This window comes from Abramis brama (genome assembly GCF_963993115.1).
Source record: "Abramis brama genome assembly, chromosome: 3".
NCBI lineage: Eukaryota > Metazoa > Chordata > Actinopteri > Cypriniformes > Leuciscidae > Abramis > Abramis brama.
This window is the reverse complement of record NC_139965.1, coordinates 40,156,390-40,178,649: the sequence shown is the minus strand read 5'-3', so window position 1 is coordinate 40,178,649 and position 22,260 is coordinate 40,156,390. Positions and strand designations below refer to the sequence as shown.

The following is a 22,260-nucleotide window of genomic DNA, read 5'->3' as shown; positions in this document are numbered from 1 at the left end:
AAAGGAAAAACTTTTCAGTTTTTAGTACATTGTTGTCAAGTAAACGTACCCTGAGACTGTCTGTTATCAGTTAGTTTTGGACGAAAAAACTCTTGACTGTGTGACTGGCTCTATGTTTGCTCTTGAACTTTGTTTCCATATCTAGTCTGTAAATGAGATTGCAATAATAATCAAATAGAATAATGTTTGCAATTCGTGAATAAAAAAGAAAGAAAGATAAAGATATGAATGTCTTAGACACAGGTTCTCAAAAGGGTACGTTTACACGACAACGATATGCTTAAAACAGAGAAGTTTTTCCTTTTAGTTTTCCGTGTACAGACGACACCATTGTCAAAACCGATCCCCATTCACAGATCCGCAAAAACAACTAAAAACCCTGTATTCTGCAGCCAGGCCATAGATGACGATGAAACATTATAGACTAAACACATAATATGCATATGCATGTGCATGGCGTAATTGTCTTCAGAGATTCGCGGTTTTGTTGTTTACATGGAGACTTGCACTTTGAAACCCCTTTTCAAAACTTTGTGTTTTCGGGCACCCAAAATGCATAAAAAGTTTTACGTTTTTAGTTGAAAACGTTGTTGTATAAACAGCCCCTCAAGGTCCTCTTTCCTGCAGAGCTTTGCTCCAACCCTAATCAAACACACCTGAACAAACTAATCAAGGTCTTCAGGATTACTAGAAAATTATAGGGAGATGAGTTTGATCAAGGTTAGCGCTAAAGCTAAAAGGACAGTGGACTTCGAAGGCCAAAGATTTAAACCCCTTGTCTAAGCGGCCGTTCACGCAGAATGCGTCTTTTTGTCTCAGGAATGGTTTAAAAAATGTGCAGCGCAGAATCCGAGGGTCTTGAGACGCGCTTTTGAGATGTGGTGCAATAACAGAAATACTTGCCAACTTGCTACTATAAACAAAAGCTCACAACGCTTGCCAGGGTCTTTTGATTAGTCCACTGTTTTGGATCTGACATTGATGAGCGCCGCTGCGTGTAAAAGTTTAAATTCTTTTGCGCTGCAAAAGGCGCAAACACAACGGTTTACGCGTATACATAGAAAAACAATGTAAAATAGCGCACTGGAATGGAAAAACACATTCAGTGTAATCTAAGAGATACGCTTTTCAGTTTATGTTCATTCATGTGGCTGCCTGACACGTGATAGATCTGTTTGTGTGCGTATGAGTGACATTGCACGTGCAGGTGTTTGCAGCTATGAAGGTATTTGCATTTAGCAGTGATGTAAGATGTATTGAATGGGGGTCAGGAGAACGGTATGAACAGTCTCAACATTACCAAACAGTTTCTCATCACTCACCCTGCTACCCTTCAAGGGCAAGCACGGACACGCTCCACTGCAGTCCCGGCCAGCACACGGCTCCTGCAGATTTGACCCCTGCACACAAACAAAGATAGAGGGACAAGATTAAATCCTGCACTACTGTCAGAGTCATACATCAATTAAATATCACTGAAACAGCACACTTTCATCTGGCTGACAACAAAGTTAAAAATAATCAATATGATTAACATTCTCTTTTCAAAACTGCAATGGAATTATATAAGCACCTATTACTTTTCATTATGTGTGTGAATGTGTGTAACACAGCAATAAGTTGTAGAATAGTTTGTGGAAGAGACTGTTACACTAGGATTGATCTGTTTGTCTCCCTGCAGGGTAGTGAAGATCACCTGGATAGCAGAAAGTGGTACAGTATGTGATCCCACAGAGGAACAAAAGACAAATCCCTCTCTGGATTTTAGCCTCTGGTACAGAATACCAAAACATCGACATCACAAAAAAAAAAAAGGAAGACAGGGACTAGAGGCTATAGTGTTCATACTGGCCAAGACGATTAGTTACCCTATACATTCTAAACACTAAACCGAACCCCTATAGAGCGCTCGCACACACACAAACACACAAAGATACATATGAGCTCTATTGTCCCCTCATCTCATGCTGAGATCACATTCCAAAGTGTGCTTGTCCCACCCTTCCCAATCATTTATCTCTTTTCAGGGCTGTTTTTTTTTCTCTGAAAAAAAAAGCAAAAAAACAAACTCATTCACACACAGATTTTAAACAGACTCTTAACATTTCAAATGTATGCAACTATTCAAATGTTTAGGGCTGGTAAAAACTATTATGGTAAAAACTATTATATAAACTAAGTCTCTTACACTGACCAAGGCCTGCATTTATTTGATTAAAAATGCATTAATATTGTGAAATATTATTACAATTTAAAATAACATATCTATTTGAATATATATTTAAAATATAATTTATTCCTGTGATGGCAATGCTACATTTTCAGAAGCCATTACTCTAAAAGAACAGCTTTTATTTGAGATAAATCTTTTGTTTTAGATTGCTTTAGATCAATTTAATGCATCCTTGCTGATTTAAAAAAAAAAAAAACTAATCGACATCATTGCACACAAAAGCATTTATATTTACACTTAGTATTACGTTAGTATTACTATCCAGTGTACTGGCTTGCTGGTCTGTAGTTATGGCTCAGGATTATGATTTTTGCTCATGTTTTCATCTGCCACAAGAGAAAAGCATTATATGCATACATAAATGTCAGGATCTACGTAACAACACGCTCTTTCTTAACCTGTAGGACAAGCTCTGTGAAATCCAATCCCCTTCATTGAGCAGACATGTGAATAATGTGATTAATGAAAGCAGCACATACATATAAGGGTCCTTTAAGCAGCATGCCCCTGCTGGAGTTCAAAGGTCATTGGATAGCATTTCACTTTGATTAAAGGATGAAAAGGTGCAGACAAGAGGGGATAAGGGCCCCATGAGGTTTTGGACAGTGGGTACTTGGCCAAAGGGTCAGGGGTGTTCGGACAGCCATCTAGAAAAAAACCTCAAAGGTCTTAAACTGATAACCAAGACCTTATTTACCAATCACAAAGGATATGTGTGTGTGTACAGCGTCTGTCTGTGTGAGTGTAGCTGATGTAAGGCCCCCTGTGGAACCTGTCTCCACTCAGAACATCACATGACTCCACAAAGCCTGCAACTTTTCCAACTTGTGACTGTATTTTTCTACGACAGAGAGGTTTTGGCTTAGGCAAATAATGGAGGGATATAAAGAGAGTGAAAGCAAGGGTAAGAGAATTAGTACGGATATAAAAATAAAACCTGGGATACAAGACAGGGAACCAGTAAAAAGTAGGTTAGAAAGCTGGGACTGCCCTGTACAGGCCTCAGCTCCCTTCTAGTGATCTCTTGTCTACCACTAATTGTTCTGACAGAAACAGGCCAGAAACTCTACAAAGGGATTCACATAGAATTAGAGACTGACAGAGAGAGAAAAATAATATATTGCACAAATCCTGACTAGACTATCCAAATCCTGACTGTTGAAAAAGCCAAACACACACACACAAAAAATCTTATAAACCAAACAATGAAAGACTTTGTAAAGACTGTACAAAACATGAGAGCCACATAAAAGCCAAAAACTCACAACAAGTAGTTTAACATTAACAATCAGTTATTGTTTTACAAATTCCACAGAGACAATCTGCTCAAACTGGAGAAGTATCATTATAACCTCAAAGTCTGGTATACAGACCGTTAAATCAAATGACGCAGATTTATGGGTCTTAAAGGTTGTATCAGCGATTTCAGGCCCCAAATTTTTTTTATCACATTCATCTAATCTTTCCTAACGATCTGCTAGCTGCCCGCCCCATAAGCATGCCGTCAAAAACCGCGTCTCTGTAGGCAGCCTAGGCTCTGAGATCTGCACACAAAAACAATTGGTTTCACCAACCACTCAAAACCAAAACAATAGTGTTCCAACCAATCACCAACAGGGGGAGGGTGTTGTGTTTTTTAGGAAAGATTAGATGAATGTGATCTTTTTTTTGGGGGCCTGAAATCACTGATACAACCTTTAAGTGGCACATATATGGCACACAGTTAAGTGCCATTCAGTTATTCTGAACTAGCTGGCAGATTAAAGGGGACAGCAGGTGGCAACACAGAAAGGACAGAGGATAATCCAACACCCCTCTCTCTGTCCCTACGGAAATCAGCCACCTTTGTCACCCTCTTTTCAGGTTGCTTAACCCACCTGGTAGAGAAGTGAAAACATAAGCCATATATGTGCATTTAGGTCCCTCTCCTGTAAGTTAAGCAAACCTTCGCTACAAGGAGCAACAAGCCCCTCTCAATAGCACTGAGCTTCCTCTGCAGCTTGTTCAGTGGAATTGAATCGAGCTATTTGGAGCAGGACAAAGAGTGCAACTTAAGGAGAAATCTTTGAGCACACATTTCCAGACGCACACACATACACACACACCCTGGACAGGATCCATTTACACACTTTTCACAAAAAACCAATGGTGGTCTTGCCTTCCTCCTAACTGTTTTCCTCCAAAGCAACCTTTGAAAACCTGATACACCTGATGTTTGTCTGTGTTTGTTATTTTGTGTTTGTGCATGCCTCCTTAGCTTTATCCCACTGTTTTATGCAAATCATCGCCCATAAACTCACAGCAAATTATATTAATTGTTTAATTTTCATTACATTTTAAAAGATTAAATATTTTTTTTATGTTTTATGACTTGATTTGATACTTTACCACTGCTTTTGATAATACATTTGTATTAAGAAAAATTAAAACACAGAATTCCTGTAAAATATTAAATATAGAGTCCTATTATTGTAAAAAAAAAAAAAAAAAAAGTCAAACTTTTATGAATTCAGTTGATTCGAATTTTTTTTATTAAACCATTACAATGGAATCTGGAAAAATTAAAACAGAAAGCAGAATTTGGAATAAAATAAAACGTATTTCATAGGGTCCTAACTTTTAATAGTTTCTATAGTTTTCATTTATTTAATAATCTATAATTTAACCATTAAATCAGAGTCCCGAAAAAAAGAAAGAATCCAGAACTGAAAAAATGGAATAAAAAACAACAACAAAAACCATTATATAGGGCCCTAAAAAGCATCTTGACTGTCTCTGGCTTGTGAAATTGGGACTACTATGGTTGATGTTTGGTCATCCTTGGGTAACCACCTCATGCACAAAGACCTCAAAAGATTAAGATTTACCGGCATATGCATACATGTACACTTAGCCAGAGGCCACACACAGACCCTCCGAGAGAGGTTAACCTCCCGTTTCCCCTCACGCTTTAGAGATGTTTGCTCACATTCCCTCTATCATCTGCTGTCATCAATCTATCCACCCATATCAGAGCATGACAGGACAGAAAAAAAGACCCAAAAACACGGTAAAAAAAAGGGAAAGGATGAAAGTGGGATGTTTATCCTGCTCTCCCGTGAATGATGAGCTCCTCTGACAGACGGCACAGCACGGACAATAGAACAAACAAAAAACAGTGGGACATGAAGTTGATGTACAAATGCTTCACCATCTGCCCTCACCTGCCTTTACAAAAATACTATTTCCATTGTTTTCCTGTTACACTTACAAATTCCAATGCATTGAATGTTTTTTTTTCTCCCTATAGTAATATTCAAGATAAATCTTCAGTTTCATTAAGTCATTTAAGGGTGTGCACAAAAGTGATTTTACCAGGGTTATTTACCAGGGTGATTTTAAACACCACAGAAAAACCCACTTCTGTGGTGTTTAAAATCACCCTGGTAAATAACCCTGGTGCACTTTTGTGCACACCCTTAAATGACTTAATGAAATTGAAGATTTATCTTGAATATTACTATAGGGAGAAAAAAACATTTCCTAATCCAATCAGATAACCAGAAATATGTTTTATAATGAAAAACATTGAATTCTCTTGATTATTTTTCTTCTACATTTAAATAACATTTATTCTTCTGATATACAGTATATGAGTAATTTTTTATAAAATATAATATAATATTATACTTTTATTTAGCAAAGATGACCAAAAGTGACAGTAAAGACTAACATTGTTACAAAAAAAATGTATTTCAACAAACGCTGTTCTTTTGATCTTTCTATTCATCAAAGAATTGTGAAAAAAATTAATCACGGTTTCTACAAAAATATTAAGCAGCATAACAGCTTCAACGCTGATAATAATAAGAAATGTTTCTTGAGCACGAAATCAGCATATTAGAATGATTTCTGAAGCATCATGTGACACTTTTGAGTAATGGCTGCTGAAAAAATAGCTTTGTCATCACAGGACTAAATTACATGAGAGAGACTTCTGAAACATTTTTAAAATATATTGCGGACCCCAAACTTTTGAACAGTAGTGCATATGTAATGAAAAGCGTTAAGGTAAGTGATATAGATTGATTCATAATAATAAATTAATGTAATAAAGAAGTACAAACTGCAACAGGTCAGGAATTCACACAAACCAGGAATGCAGTAAAACAAAAGTGATCCAGGTTTATATTTATGTGGTAACAGATGAGGTGCTTGAGAAATAATGCGTAAAATGGAACTTTGTTTGGCATTGTGGACATTTTAAACATACTGTTTGTGTACAAACATCTAATCAACATCTTAAAAAGACCAGATTTACATCAATAAAATTTTAAACTGCAAATGTAAACATCACAAATCCAGCTGCAAAATGTCGTCCTAACATCCGACAGGAAATGTCTCGCTTACAAAGTTTTGCAATTACCCGGATGAACATCAAGACCGTGTAGACATCCTGGAATGCATAAGCTTTTGAGTTCCTTTATTTTATCCTTCACCTTTTATCTTTGTTTCCACAGTTTTCAAACAGACCCCCCACAAAACGGTTTCCAAACAGGCTGCGCTCCTACACTCCTTTATTGGGGTCTGCTGGTCATATGTGTCCATTCTCACAGCTGTGTTTAAACTCTCAGTACTTCACAGTTTACCACAGGCCAAACAACCCCATGTTCCTTTACTAACAAACTGCATATGCATTTGGTTTTAATGGTCTCTTAAAACCCCGGGCCCCCCACTGACACACCCTGACCTACACATGTCTGATATCATACAAGTACAACAAAAATCTGAACGCACACAATATGCTTCCAACTAAAACCTACTCATAATTGCTTGTCTATGCTTGTCAATGGCTTCCTGACACCTGGAAAATATGATTAAATGTGGGGGAGAACTCACTATATAACTCTCGACATCACATCTCCATCATTTAAGATGAAGTTATTTTCACATACTGTTCATCACACGTCACATGTATCAGTTAATCCATTTTATTATTAACTGAGGTTGTAGTAGATGTTAATACCGAGACACAGAGGCAGGCACATTACAAAACATGGCTCTCATTATTAGAGAGATTACTGTGTCATCAACCGAGTCGTTTTGGACATTTGAAACTGACAAAGCTGCCCACAGGCACATTACATCATACACTGAAGGCATGCAGGATTGGGGAGAAGCTCTACACCCTACTCTGGCAAGCCCCAGCACCTGCCTACCTCAGGACACACTTCAACAGGTCTCTCAGAGATTGTGTGTGAGGATCTCAGGGGGATTCAACAAACACAAATATATGAATCCTCTGATCCAACAGTAATAAATCAACAGTGGGAAAGGTAGCTGAGCATGCACTCCGTCAGTAAAGAGTGAATTCTTCCCCGCTGATCCCGGAATAGATCCTTCTCACACCTTCATGCTGCAGCCAGAATGACGACTACATCAAGATCAGGCTGAGGTTTCTCCTCACTCACTGCTGACAGTGTTTAGCATGAATGAAGTTGTCTCGTCATTCCCGACTGCCCTTTAAAAGCCTCTTTTTACAGCCAGACCAAGACACAACAGAGTCAATGCAACATGTAGTCTATCATTATTGTGATCTATGACTTGGGTTGTTTTAAAAAGTTACTTTCATCAATGCAACTATTTGTTTTTATTTGAACTCTAGTGCTTCTAGTGAGAGTCAATCCAGAGCACATATCAGAGAGCCAGTGTGAACATTACCCACTTATGTGCAATCACACTGATGAAAGGTGAGGCACAGACCACGTACCTCTGGGCTGTAATTTCCAAAGCTACAGTAAGTGCTGGGATGCTAATAACGCTGTTTGCATTCAGCAGAGAATTCCACAGAAGAAGGGTGGATTAGAAATGGTTACTAAATTACAAAATAAATCAATGTTGGGCCACGAAATTGTATCACTTACCATGTTAAAATTGCTTGCTAAAAGCTTAGATTTGCTAACCCCATAGCATAGCACAAGCTAGTAGTTAATAAAAGAATCAGTTTTTGAATAAAATGTACACTACCGTTTAAATGTTTAGGGTTGGTAAGATTTTTTTTGGTAAGAAAATGCCATTAATGCTGCATCTAAAAAACAACAACAAAAAAAACAGTAATATTGTGAAATGTTACGATTTAAAATAACTTTTCTATTTGAATCTATTTAAAATGTAATTTATTCCTGTGATGACAACGCTGAATTTCTAACAGCCATTACTCAAATGTGTTACATGATTCTTCAGAAATCATTCTAATATGCTGATTTGGTGCTCAAGAAACAATTCTTATTATTATCAATGATGAAAACCACTTAAAAATTTTGTGGAAAACCGTGATTTGAATTTTTTCCAGTATTCCTGTTCAAATGAACAGCATTGTTTTTTTGTAACAAAGTCTTTACTGTCACTATTAATCCATTTAATGCATCCTTGCTGAATTAAAAGTATTAATTTCTTTAAAACAAATATTGCTGACCCTAAAATCATCATAGTAGTGTACGTGAATCAAATAATTAATGAATATTCTTTTTTTAAATATAATACTCAAATGCTTGGATTTATTTTTTTTTATTTATTTTTTTACCAAGCTCATCAAAATGCATTTTAGAATTGTCACAAAATAATATATGCAATACTGCCTCAGAACTGCATTAAAAATATGTATAAGGCAGCATTATTTCAAATGCTGCCTCCATAGGCAGGTCACTTTGTTGTAGAAACAGAGCAAGTATCTCTGTTCTCCTCTTTCGGTGCATCTACACTCTGCCAGCTCTGCTATTTATAGAAAAAAGGATGTCCCACAATGGTGGGATCTTTTTTTGGCAGCATTACCAGGAAGGATCACCTGAACAGTCAGGCTGAGTTAATGAATGAGGGAGAAACGCATTTCTAAGACTGCACGTCAGTGTCTGCGTAAACTCTATACTGTACATGTGTGACTGTAGTCTAAGACCACTTGTCTGTCTGTCTGTGTGCGTGCGTGCGTGCGTGTGTGTGTGTGTGTGTTTGTGTGCTGCAAACCTTGAATTCCTCATCTACTAGTTAATGCAAACATAGAGCTGGCATAATAGGGAAACACACACACCAACACCCTCCATCCCGGTTCTTAGTTGTCATGTCTGGGCTGATTCAGCTGTGCTGGAGAGCTTTGAACTCCCTCTGAGTCACAGAGCTCCAATTGGCTCACATTGATTTAGGCAATACAGTGAGCGATACCAGACATCAGTGGATTTCACATACAAGCACATTAATATATTTTGATGTGCTCTGCGTGTGTCTATGCATGTTTGAATTGGTCATTCTTGCCTTTGCCTGTTGGGGGTGGTGTAGAGCGAGTTACAAAAATTAAAATTAAAAATAAATAGGAGAAAGGTCTTTATGTGTTCACAAATACAGGAGAAATTCCAGCCTCTGACACTCATACATTTACTTTGTAAGTCTATGGTATGTCATTTGTTTATACAGCTAATTATAGCTACAGCTAATTATACTAACTACAAACTAACCATAACCTAAAATAAAACTTGGTAACCTTACAATAAGGTCATACAACCTTACAATAAGGTCATACAACCTTACAATAAGGTTAATATAAAAATACAACCGTTCATTGTTAGCTCATGTTAGCTTAGGTTCATTAAATAATATTAACAGATACAACTTGATTTTTAATAATGTATTAGTAAATGTTGAAACTAACATTAACTAATTTTTCATTGTTTGTCCATTAACTAATGTAGTTAACTATTGTTAACAAACGGAATCTTATTGTAAACCTTTTTATATATATTTTTTTTTATCTTTACAAACCCTAAAATTCAGATTTAGCTCACTTGAATATAGTCTCTCCTAAGTCTAGAAATCCCACACAGAGGAAAGGTGACGGAAGATGCAACTACCTTGACAGGAGGTGCTAAACAAGCAGGTCTAATTTTCATTAACCTTACTAGGTCTTCAAAAAGAGAAAGATAGGAGAAAAAATCTCCCTCCCTTCCCCCGTGTCCCTCTGTCTCCTTCAAAACAATGACCCCTTTCTCAGATTCCTGCAGTGGGGCCACGATCTGGTTAAAATATCTCCCTGTCGGACATGTCCTTTGTTAGGACACCAACTTCTTTTTTCCTTTTTTGTCATGGGCAGGGTGAAAGGCTGACAACAGACTTACCTACACACCATTAAGCCAGCCCGCCTTTGAAGGCAGCAAGTAAAAGACGCCCAAGGCTGTGAATAGAGAGGGGCGGGGTGCTGAAGAAAGGAGAGAAAGGAGTGAAGGAGGACGGCGAGAGAAAAGAAAAGGATAAGGAAGAAAAATAGTCCAACAGAAGACCAAAGCAGTTTCTGACATTCACCTTCCTCTATTTTTTTCCTTTACAAAAATGTTTAAGTTAAAAAAACATACATTCAGAAGAACCAAGGCCAAGCAAATATGATTGAGAAGCTTAATTTAAAAAAAAAAGAGGTGAAGAAAGGATTACAGAGAAAGGATTCCTGCATGTTTTCTAGCCGGGATACATAACTAATCCTACTACACAAGGAGAGTGAGAAAGAGTGGAAAATTCATAACTCACTGCAACACACAAAAGACAAGATACGATGAGTGTGGCCTGAGGGGGACAAACAAAAGCTTGAAAAGCACAGATGAAAGCTATTCTGTGATTCTTTCATATATTACTCTTTTCTTGTTTTTCTTCTTTGTCCCACTGCAGACTGGTGGTTGTTTTAGAAATGCTTTAGCACCACTCTAATCACTTTGTCTGTGTGTGTCCGGTCACATATCTGTGCGGCTTGCCTGAGAACAGCACAATTCATATCGTGCTGATATACACCTGACCAGATGTGTCAGTCTGTCAGAAGTCAGAGGTCAGGAATCAAAGCCTCTTGTAAACAGGGTTAAAGAAGGAGAGATGGATGATGGGATTCAGGAAGTGAACCAGGTGGTACCAGGGCTTGTGCAGGTACTGTACCCGATGCATCCTGCTTTATATTAAAGATCTTCTCACTGTTGTTTGGAATACCATCTGGAAGGACTACAGGAAGAACATATAATTACTGACATTAATGCTCAAATGTGCCACACTGGTATTTACCAAGAGCAATGGCCAGAAGAACAGAACAAAAGCATTCTGTTGAGGAAAGATGTATGAATGTTACGTCTGTTTCCATTAAGAGAGGCAGAGGAGAAGCCAACGTCTGAACAAGTTTCAGTGACCTGTACTAACCACTTCACCTCAGATAATTCCTTTGAGAAAAACATCAACAGGTGCCTTTATCATGACCCAAGAAACAGCATGCACATTTAACACCCTTTCTAATCTGTTCAAATGGCATTTAAGAGAAAATAATAAGGGGAGTGGGCGTAAAGTGGGATGTCAGATGGATACGACCAGGCATGTTGGTCGCTGGTTTGCAGCTGGCAGCCACTGATTGTTATCTCTTACTCTAATGTCAGGATGATTGCCACTGAATAGTGCTTGTTGGCTGCCACACATCATGGCTTGTCCTAACACTGTTTGCGGTGCAGGGTGGGGGTTTAGCTGTGAGACACCCAATGTCAGAGTTTTTTTTTTTTTTTATAACAAGACCCAGCAGGAGCTGAATGAAGATGCACAACTGAGTGAATCATCACCTGCCCCATCCTCCGAATCAATACACACAAATACAGCCACTTCTTTAAACCACAAGCACATGGCTTTAGGCCAGAACTGGGCCTGATGCTATGGACCACTAGCACATCGGATCATAGAGCAAGTGACCAGACTACAAAGAATGCAAACGCTTTACAAATCAAATATATATGATATATAAGATATCTGTATATAAGCTAGAATATACACTCACCTAAAGGATTATTAGGAACACCATACTAATACTGTGTTTGACCCCCTTTCGCCTTCAGAACTGCCTTAATTCTACGTGGCATTGATTCAACAAGGTGCTGAAAGCATTCTTTAGAAATGTTGGCCCATATTGATAGGATAGCATCTTGCAGTTGATGGAGATTTGTGGGATGCACATCCAGGGCACGAAGCTCCCGTTCCACCACATCCCAAAGATGCTCTATTGGGTTGAGATCTGGTGACTGTGGGGGCCATTTTAGTACAGTGAACTCATTGTCATGTTCAAGAAACCAATTTGAAATGATTTGAGCTTTGTGACATGGTGCATTATCCTGCTGGAAGTAGCCATCAGAGGATGGGTACATGGTGGTCATAAAGGGATGGATATGGTCAGAAACTAGGGATGTCCCGATCCGATCACGTGATCGGAAATCGGGCCCGATCACGTGTTTTCAGACTCGATCGGAATCGGACGTTACCTCCCGATCAGGACTCGGATATATATGTATATTCTCATTATTTTTTAACACATCTATAGTTATGCGGTGGCACAGAGTTACGCCGGTTTCACACTGCACGCGTTAGCAGAGCGTAAGCAGCGCAGGAGCAGTGCGTATGGTGAGCAGGAGCAGGACACGCGCGTTTTGCTTTCACACTGGCAGCGTTTGTCACGCGCGGCTGAACCACGGGTTGTGTAGGCTACAGAGTACTCTATAATGGATAAGTTGGCATTGCTTTTTTTCGTTTTCAAATACATTTAAGAAAAAAGACTTGTTAAGAAGCTTATTTTATTAATAATTTCATATAACTTTTGGTTCATCTTTGTTTTTATTGTTCTGGCAACAAGTTTGTTTTTGGACATTTGTTTTCTTTTTAAATTGCTGTTGGTCATTTGATTGACTGTTTAAAACACAATAGATATTTTCAATGCACTTTTTGGATAAAACTGCGGTGTATTTTGGCCATGATCAATGTCACTTTAATTCAGCAAAAGCGGCGCAGCAAAAATAGACTCGGCGCCGAAACGATCGCGGCACTGCTGCTCTGCTACGCACTGCCGCGCCACCTCTGCGCGCGGTGTGAATGCTCTAAAGCCTGGTTTAATCTGTTAACATGGGCGGCGAAAAAAGTACGCACTGCACGCTCTGCTAACAGTGCAGTGTGAAACCGGCGTAAGAGTTAGGAGTGCAGTTCCTAAAAGCACATTACTGGCTTTGCAAACACTGTAGCACTTTTATTTGTTTACATGCCTGCCGGGTATTTTATGTTGAGGTGCTATTTGTTTATATATTAGACTTTTTTTATATTTACTGTTGCACTAAAGTCCAAAAGTGAAGAATTTATGTATTACTTGATTGTTCAAGCTACCTCATAGAAGTGCTCTGTTTGTTAACAGAGTTGTTGAATGTTAAAATAAGGTGAATTAAATAAAAAATAAGGAACATCCTGGATCTGTTTTTTCGCTCTTCTTTATTCTTTTTTTATGTATTAAGTATCGGATCGGGACTCGGTATCGGCAGATACTCAAAATCAAATGACTCGGACTCGGACTCGAGGGCAAAAAAACCTGATCGGGACATCCCTATCAGAAACAATGCTCAGGTAGGCCGTGGCATTTAAACGATGCCCAATTGGCACTAAGGGGCCTAAAGTGTGCCAAGAAAACATCCCCCACACCATTACACCACCACCACCAGCCTGCACAGTGGTAACAAGGCATGATGGATCCATGTTCTCATTCTGTTTACGCCAAATTCTGACTCTACCATCTGAATGTCTCAACAGAAATCGAGACTCATCAGACCAGGCAACATTTTTCCAGTCTTCAACTGTCCAATTTTGGTGAGCTCGTGCAAATTGTAGCCTCTTTTTCCTATTTGTAGTGGAGATGAGTGGTACCCGGTGGGGTCTTCTGCTGTTGTAGCCCATCCGCCTCAAGGTTGTGCGTGTTGTGGCTTCACAAATGCTTTGCTGCATACCTCGGTTGTAACGAGTGGTTATTTCAGTCAAAGTTGCTCTTCTATCAGCTTGAATCAGTCGGCCCATTCTCCTCTGACCTCTAGCATCAACAAGGCATTTTCGCCCACAGGACTGCCGCATACTGGATGTTTTTCCCTTTTCACACCATTCTTTGTAAACCCTAGAAATGGCCGTGCGTGAAAATCCCAGTAACTGAGCAGATTGTGAAATACTCAGACCGGCCCGTCTGGCACCAACAACCATGCCACGCTCAAAATTGCTTAAATCACCTTTCTTTCCCATTCTGACATTCAGTTTGGAGTTCAGGAGATTGTCTTGACCAGGACCACACCCCTAAATGCATTGAAGCAACTGCCATGTGATTGGTTGATTAGATAATTGCATTAATGAGAAATTGAACAGGTGTTCCTAATAATCCTTTAGGTGAGTGTATATTATTAGTAGTACACTGTAAAAAAAATATTTGTTATCACAACTTTAATCTTTTGTCAAATCAACAGATAATTAATGTGGTTCAAATAACATAACTAATCTCTTTGTTGTATTAACTCAATTTTTTTTTTATTTCAATGCACTCAAAATTTTAAGGCAACTAGGTAACTTAGTTTAAGTTAAACCAACAATATTTTTTTTCAGTGTGGTTATATTGACATTATATCATTTGAAAAATGATAAATACAGTTATAAGTTATATAAAATATACAGGCACAAATATGCCATCTCAAAATACCGGTAATATTTGTCACCATATATTAACGTGGAATTTCTCGCAACTAAAGCTGAATTCCTATTTTTTATTTAACAGGACTTTTTTTTTCAGTGCAGAGGATGCATACATATGAGCAGAATAAATGTATCAGTGTTAATGCTGGCATATTTAAATACAGATTTTAGGTTGTATTAATACTGTATTAATTACTTCCAAGTAATCTGACCATGCATTTCTTGCTCTGTGGACAGTCACGTGCTTGAAAATCTTAAGCATTTAGCAAAAGGTACAAATGAAGTACCCTTAAAAGAAAACAAAAAGTACAAAAAGTTGCTATATTGGTTGGCATATTTTACTTTCCAAGGTGTCAGTGTAAGTAACTTTTTCACTCTCATTCCTGCCCTCCAGTCTCGGCTGCCCCGCCAGGCAGTTAGGATGGAGAGATAAAGCGAAGGAGGTAAAGTTTGCCTACAGCTGTGCAATGCTGGGCAACAGCTGCATAGATTGCTGCAATGGTCGCAACTGACAAGAATTCCTGAAATTATTTTCAAGGGAAAGGTTGAAGGTCACTGTTTCTCAGTGGAGGAAACTGAGTGCTGTCATCCCAAGTTGTCAATTAAAAACCTCTGTGAATTTTATGTCAATAACCTTTACACCTATTTTTACAATTCCCACGTTACACACCTGCACTTGGCCCTTAATGTGCTTACTCTTTATATTTGGCTCTATTATATTTCCCACACAAATAACGTTTCCAAAATAATTGTTATTATTATCACCCCCACCGTCCCACCCCTTTTTTTGTCAGTGCTTATTTTTCACCACATACTTTGCTAATTATCTTTCCTGTTATCTCAAAGAAGAGATAAGCAAAACAACAGGAACCAATATTTTGCAACTTACATTTACCCCAGCACACTTTGAAGTGAGTTTAGAGTATAAAACATTGATATGATCTATCTGATAAGGTGCAGAGTATTTAAGTGAGGTGGGTAAAGAGGTGCCTTGATAGGTGTTGGTAAGAGGTGTTAGATACGTACATAATCTGGGTAAATTTGCCCAGCCTGCAGGTATTTGATTCACGAAAAAGACAAGTTCAATTAGATCGCCATCCTGGAGGGTAAAGGAGGGTAGAGAGAGAGAGAGAGAGAGAGAGTCTCAGTCGAGGAGATTAAAGGTCCACAATGGTAATATGTCTGATGACAAGATAGATGAGCAAAGACAGAAGAGACAAAACATAGGATAGATAGACAAGAAAGACATTGATCTGAAATTCCACAATCTCTTCATACACAGAAAGCTTTGTGTCAGACAGACGCTGAGGTGAAAACTCCATGGGAATTCCATGCATTTAAGCTAGAAAGCGTGGTCAACCTGGCCTCCTTGGAGGTCAATGTGACATCACTTTGATGTTTCCTTAATATCTAGCGACAGGACAAATCAAAGATTTTGAGTGTCGCTGATGGTGGGCTCCCAATACTCCTTCCAGTTTTACAGGTCAACAAATTGAAATTAAATGGGGGAAAAAAAAGTAAGACATTTTTGTTTTTAAACTAAAGTGCTTCATAATGTTTTTGAACTTCCAAATGAGATTTGATTTCACTTTTTCACCTGTTTCGACTTCCTGTTTCGAATGCGCATGCGTCGCGTCTGAACGCGTTGTTGTCTTTGGAGCTCCATCGATTGATTTATAATTCTTGATTTCTCTTTAAACTCACTTACAACGAACATTTTCTATTTTTCCTCACCTCATAGTTACAACGCGGACTGTTGAGCAGACGCGTCTCAAGCCTATTAGTGATCCAACGTCGGATACTCTTATAGGTTACTCCTGTGGATCACGGCTGAACGCGTCTTCTCCACACTCACTTACAAACAAACATTTTTTTCGCCTATCGTGCGTCTACTCTACACCTGTACCACTAAAAAGACGGATTATATCCAAGACTTCAGTCATAAATTAGTATTAATATTGATAGCATCACTGGTAGCGTCGTTGCTAACTTAACTTACTGTCCATCTGTTAAAATGGCGAATATATCAGATGTAAGTAGTCTACCTTTTGGTGCAGGTGAGGACACATTTGAGCTACACGCGTTGCAGTCTGAGCTGGAAGCTGTTGAGAAACAGATCCACGACCTTTTAGTGAGAAAAGCCGAGCTGATAGACCGGCGGTTAGCTCTTGAAACATCACGCGCCGATGCACACAAATCAGTGATCAACGTTACTAACCCGCTGACTCCGACCTCGTCTACTCCGTGCGTTACTCAGCATCGGTCACGAGCGTCGAGGCCGCGATCAGCCATGGTCTCGTTTACGCCGGCTCCAACATGCCACCACGAAGCCTGGATATTTCCGCAGCGGAAGACGCGAGTCAGGTCTAGACCAAGAAAACTCTCTCCGACCCTCCCGGTTTTCGAGATATCCACACAAAACCGCTTCTCCCCTCTTCGCGAAACAGAACGCGATGCTGTGATCATCGGTGATTCCATCGTTCGACATGTACAAGCTACGTTAAATAAAAGTAAGGTGCATAGTCACTGCTTTCCTGGTGCTCGTGTTTCTGAAATCGCTGCTCACGTTCCCGAGATTCTGAACGAGCGCGTCGGAACTGTGGTCCTGCACGCGGGAGGGGCCGACATCAGGCTGCGACAGACAGAGGTTCTGAAGAAAGACTTCAGGAATCTGATCGATACGGTACGCAGCACATCGCCTGATATAACGATCATTGTGTCAGGACCGCTTCCCACGTACCGACTAGGTCATGAAAAGTTTAGTAGATTATTTGCGCTAAATGAATGGTTAATGTCATGGTGCAATGAGCAGAAACTGCTCTTTGTAAATAATTGGAATCTGTTTTGGGAGCGTCCTAGGCTTTACCGTGCCGATGGCTTACACCCAAGCAGATTCGGATCGGATCTTCTGTCAGATAACATCTCCAAAATGTTAAATACCTTTTGACTAGTAACCAAAAGTTCAAATCATAGTCTCTGTTGCACCAAATTAACTGATATAAATAGTGTAGAACATTGCATAGAAACTGTGTCTATTCCTCGTTTAGTGAGATCAAATAATAAATCTACTGCAGGATCTAGAAAAAATCTAATTGTTATTAAACCAGAAAATGTTGCTATTAGTAAACAAAAACAATTTCTAAAGCTAGGTCTTCTAAACATTAGATCACTCACACCTAAGGCAGTTATTGTAAATGAAATAGTCACGGATAATAGCTTCGATGTCCTTTGCCTTACTGAAACTTGGCTTAAACCTAATGATTATTTCGGTCTAAATGAGTCTACTCCATCAGGATACTCCTATAAGCACGAACCCCGTCTGATTGGTCGTGGCGGCGGTGTTGCAGCGGTCTATAGAGATATTCTCAATGTTACTCAGAAAACGGGTTATAAGTTTATTTCGTTTGAAATACTTGTACTAAATGTTACGCTCTTAGATGTTAGAAAAAAATCCATATTATCTCTAGCCTTGGCTACCGTATATAGACCGCCTGGGCCTTACGCTGATTTCCTAAAAGAGTTTGCAGATTTTCTCTCAGATCTATTGGTCAATGTAGATAAAGCATTAATTGTTGGAGATTTTAACATACACGTAGATAATCCAAATGATGCGTTAGGGGCTGCGTTTATAGATTTATTAAATTCCTTTGGGGTCAAACAAAACGTCACCGGACCAACTCATCGTCTTAATCACACACTCGATTTAATTATATCATATGGAACCGATCCAACCGATATAGATATCATTCCACAAAGTGATGATGTCACTGACCATTACTTGGTAACTTGCATATTACGTACTGCTGTAATATGTCATGCGGCGCCGCGTTTTCGACCAGGCAGAACAATCCTTCCATCCACCATAGATAATTTCTCGAGTTGCTTGTCTGATCTGTCTCAGCTGCTGCCTGAACCCAAACAAACAGATGAACTAGAAGAACTAACTAGCACTATGAGCACCATTCTCTCTAGAACATTGGATGTTGTTGCACCTGTTAGATTAAAAAAGGTCACAGAGAAAATTAAAGCACCATGGTACAATAATACTACGCATGTTCTAAAGAGAGAAACCCGTAATTTAGAGCGTAAATGGAAACAAACTAATTTAGAGGTCTTTAGAATCGCGTGGAAAGACAGTATGTCACGTTATAAAAAGGCCCTAAAAGCGGCCAGGGCTGAGCATCTCCGCAAACTAATAGAAAACAACCAAAACAATCCTAGGTTTTTATTTAACACCGTGGCTAGACTAACAAATAAACAGACATCACCCGAACAAAATATCCCGTTACAGTTTAGTAGTAATGATTTCATGAACTTCTTCACTGAGAAAATAGAAAACATCAGAACCACAATTGTAAACGTTCAATCCTCAATCGCACCTTATAATTCAGCCTCAATTTTCCCCCCGCAAGAACAATTACAGTGCTTTACAACTATAGAACAAAAAGAGTTAAATAAACTTATCACTTCATCTAAAACAACAACATGTTTATTAGATCCTATACCAACTAAACTACTGAAAGAAGTGTTACCTGTAGTAGAAGAGCCTCTCCTCAATATTATTAACTCATCTTTATCTTTAGGTCATGTTCCAAGAACATTTAAACTGGCAGTTATAAAACCTCTCATTAAGAAACCACAATTAGACCCGCATAATCTAGCAAATTATAGACCCATTTCAAATCTACCTTTTATGTCTAAAATACTAGAAAAAGTTGTGTCCGCTCAACTGGGCTCTTTCTTGCAAGAAAATGATATCTATGAAAAGTTTCAGTCAGGATTCAGACCGCATCATAGCACTGAAACTGCGCTCGTTAAAATCACAAATGATTTACTTTTAGCTTCTGACCAAGGCTGTTTCTCAATACTAGTTTTACTTGATCTAAGTGCTGCGTTCGATACTATAGATCATACAATACTCTTAGATCGACTACAAAATTATACTGGTGTTCAAGGACAAGCATTAAGCTGGTTTAGATCATACTTATCAGACCGCTACCATTTTGTCTATTTAAATGGAGAAAAATCGATCATAATTCCAGTAAACTATGGAGTGCCGCAGGGATCTGTGTTGGGCCCTCTATTATTCTCAATATATATGCTGCCACTTGGAAATATTATAAGGAAACATGGAATTAGTTTCCATTGTTATGCTGATGACACTCAAATATATATTTCATCACGGCCGGATGAAAACGCTAAATTATCCAAATTGACAGAGTGTGTTAAAGATATAAAAGATTGGATGACGCGTAATTTTCTATTATTAAATCCAGACAAGACAGAGGTAATACTTATCGGTTCAAAAAACCGCCCACAGAACCTCTCACAATACAACTTTGACATCGTAGGATGTCCTGTTACTTTATCCTCTACAGTAAAAGACCTGGGTGTTATACTCGATTGTAACCTGTCTTTTGAAAATCATATTTCGTATGTTACAAAAACAGCCTTTTTCCACCTTAGAAACATTGCTAAGCTACGTAATATGCTATCAGTTTCTGATGCAGAAAAGTTAGTTCATGCATTCATGACCTCGAGACTAGATTACTGTAATGCTTTATTAGCCGGTTGTCCTGCATCCTCAATAAACAAGCTACAGTTAGTCCAAAATGCCGCCGCTAGAGTTCTTACTAGATCAAGAAAATATGATCATATAACACCAATTTTATCATCACTACATTGGTTACCTATAAAGTTCCGTATTAATTACAAGGTATTGCTACTGACTTATAAAGCCCTAAACGGCTTAGCTCCAGTCTATTTAACGGATCTTCTATCACCCTATAATCCATCGCGCTCTTTAAGATCAATAAATTCAAGGCTTTTGGTCATACCTAGGATATCCAGATCCACCAAAGGAGGGAGAGCATTTTCACATTTGGCTCCAAAACTCTGGAATAGCCTTCCTGATACTGTTCGTTGCTCGGACTCACTCTCCCAGTTTAAAACTAGATTAAAGACGCATCTTTTCAGCCAGGCATTCATATAATATTGTTAATCTCACAGTTTCAAACTACAATCCGGCCTCTAGTTCATAAATGCCAGAGGAGAACTGGCCCCCGACTGAGCCTGGGTTCTCCCAAGGTTTTTTTTTTTCTCCATTAGGTCACCTGATGGAGTTTTAGGACACCATTAGGCCGCTTGATGGAGTTTTTTTCGGTTCCTTGCCACTGTTGCCTTTGGCTTGCTCAGTTGGGGATATTTTGGGGATATTTAATTTTATTCTATCAATCAATAAATTCCACTAGAAACAAACTTTGTTGTATTATTTTATTTTAATACTGTGAAGCTGCTTTGATACAATCTGTATTGTGAAAAGCGCTATACAAATATACTTGATTTGATTTGATTTGATTTAAATGTACACTATGTAACTTTTGGCCCTCTAGCACTTAAAAAACAAACCTATATGCATTTTGCAGAATAACATTGTTTTGGTTCTGCTTCGGTTCTGCGTGACTGTGCGGATGAATATGGTTATCCTACTTCTCATAAAACATTCACTACTTGGCTTAAGAGATATAGAGATTAGATGGAAAGGATCTCAAGCTGACTAGCTGAAGATATTACTGTAGCTATACCGATTAATAGAAATGGTACATGTACTTCCTTGAAAATAATTTCCAGCACAACGCTACAACAACCATAGTGAAATTACCCTTCACAATAGATAGCTAATGCTTTACAATGTTGAGTAATAAAAAACTCAATCTCCAGGCAGATACACAAAATTTCAAATCCCTCAGTTCTCGCAATCTCGTTCATCAACCATACACGTGTCAAAATAGCCGGAGCAACTTTTCTTAATTACGGATATGACGAGACACGCACAGGCGAGTGTTGTATGTGAGCAATTTCCCTTGAAAATCATCCCCTCAGATCTAAAATAAAAAATACCTAGTGAATCAGTGCAAGACAAAACACCTTTTGGAAGAATTATTTAAATTGTGTTCATTTTGAACAACATAAGTTACATAGTGCACCTTTAAGTATTTAAGTCACTAGATGACAACATGTTTAGGTAATATATAAAACATTGGGGGTTCAACTTTCTTTCTTCTATGGAACACAAAAATATGTGTTTTTTAGTTTTTTTTGTCAATGGTCATCAACATTCTTCAAAATATCTTATTTTGTGTTCTGCAAAAGAAAGTCATACAGGTTTGGAACAACATGAGGGTGAGTAAATAATGGCAATATTTTTGGGTGACCTGTCCCTTTTAAAGTGATTTAAAATGACTTAAACCATGATATAAGGCTGTACCGCCCACCAATAGCACCCTTTCAATATGAGACTAAACACTCCCATCTACAAACACAGACATAGACAGAAACGTACTACCCCCAATTGTCAAGAAAAAGACATAAATATGGAGTCAGAGACAAAGTAGAGGGAAAGAATGCAGGAGCTTTAAATAAGGGCTCCTTTTTAGCAATGGAGGTTCACTGGGATGCTAAGCTCGTAAAACCAGAGTGATTTGTGATTGGCTTTATTTGGCTCCTCTTCA

At 38.5% G+C, this 22,260-nt stretch overlaps 1 protein-coding gene across 1 annotated transcript in view; it reads right to left on the bottom strand.

Moving 5' to 3' along the window:
- The window catches only part of col4a6 (collagen, type IV, alpha 6), a 125,814-nt gene that overhangs the window by 59,864 nt on the left and 43,690 nt on the right, over positions 1 to 22,260 (bottom strand). Inside the window, exon 4 of the mRNA XM_084108197.1 lies at positions 1,323 to 1,400. Coding sequence (XP_083964323.1) covers positions 1,323 to 1,400 — 78 coding nt within the window. The remainder of the gene's footprint in view (positions 1 to 1,322; positions 1,401 to 22,260) is intronic.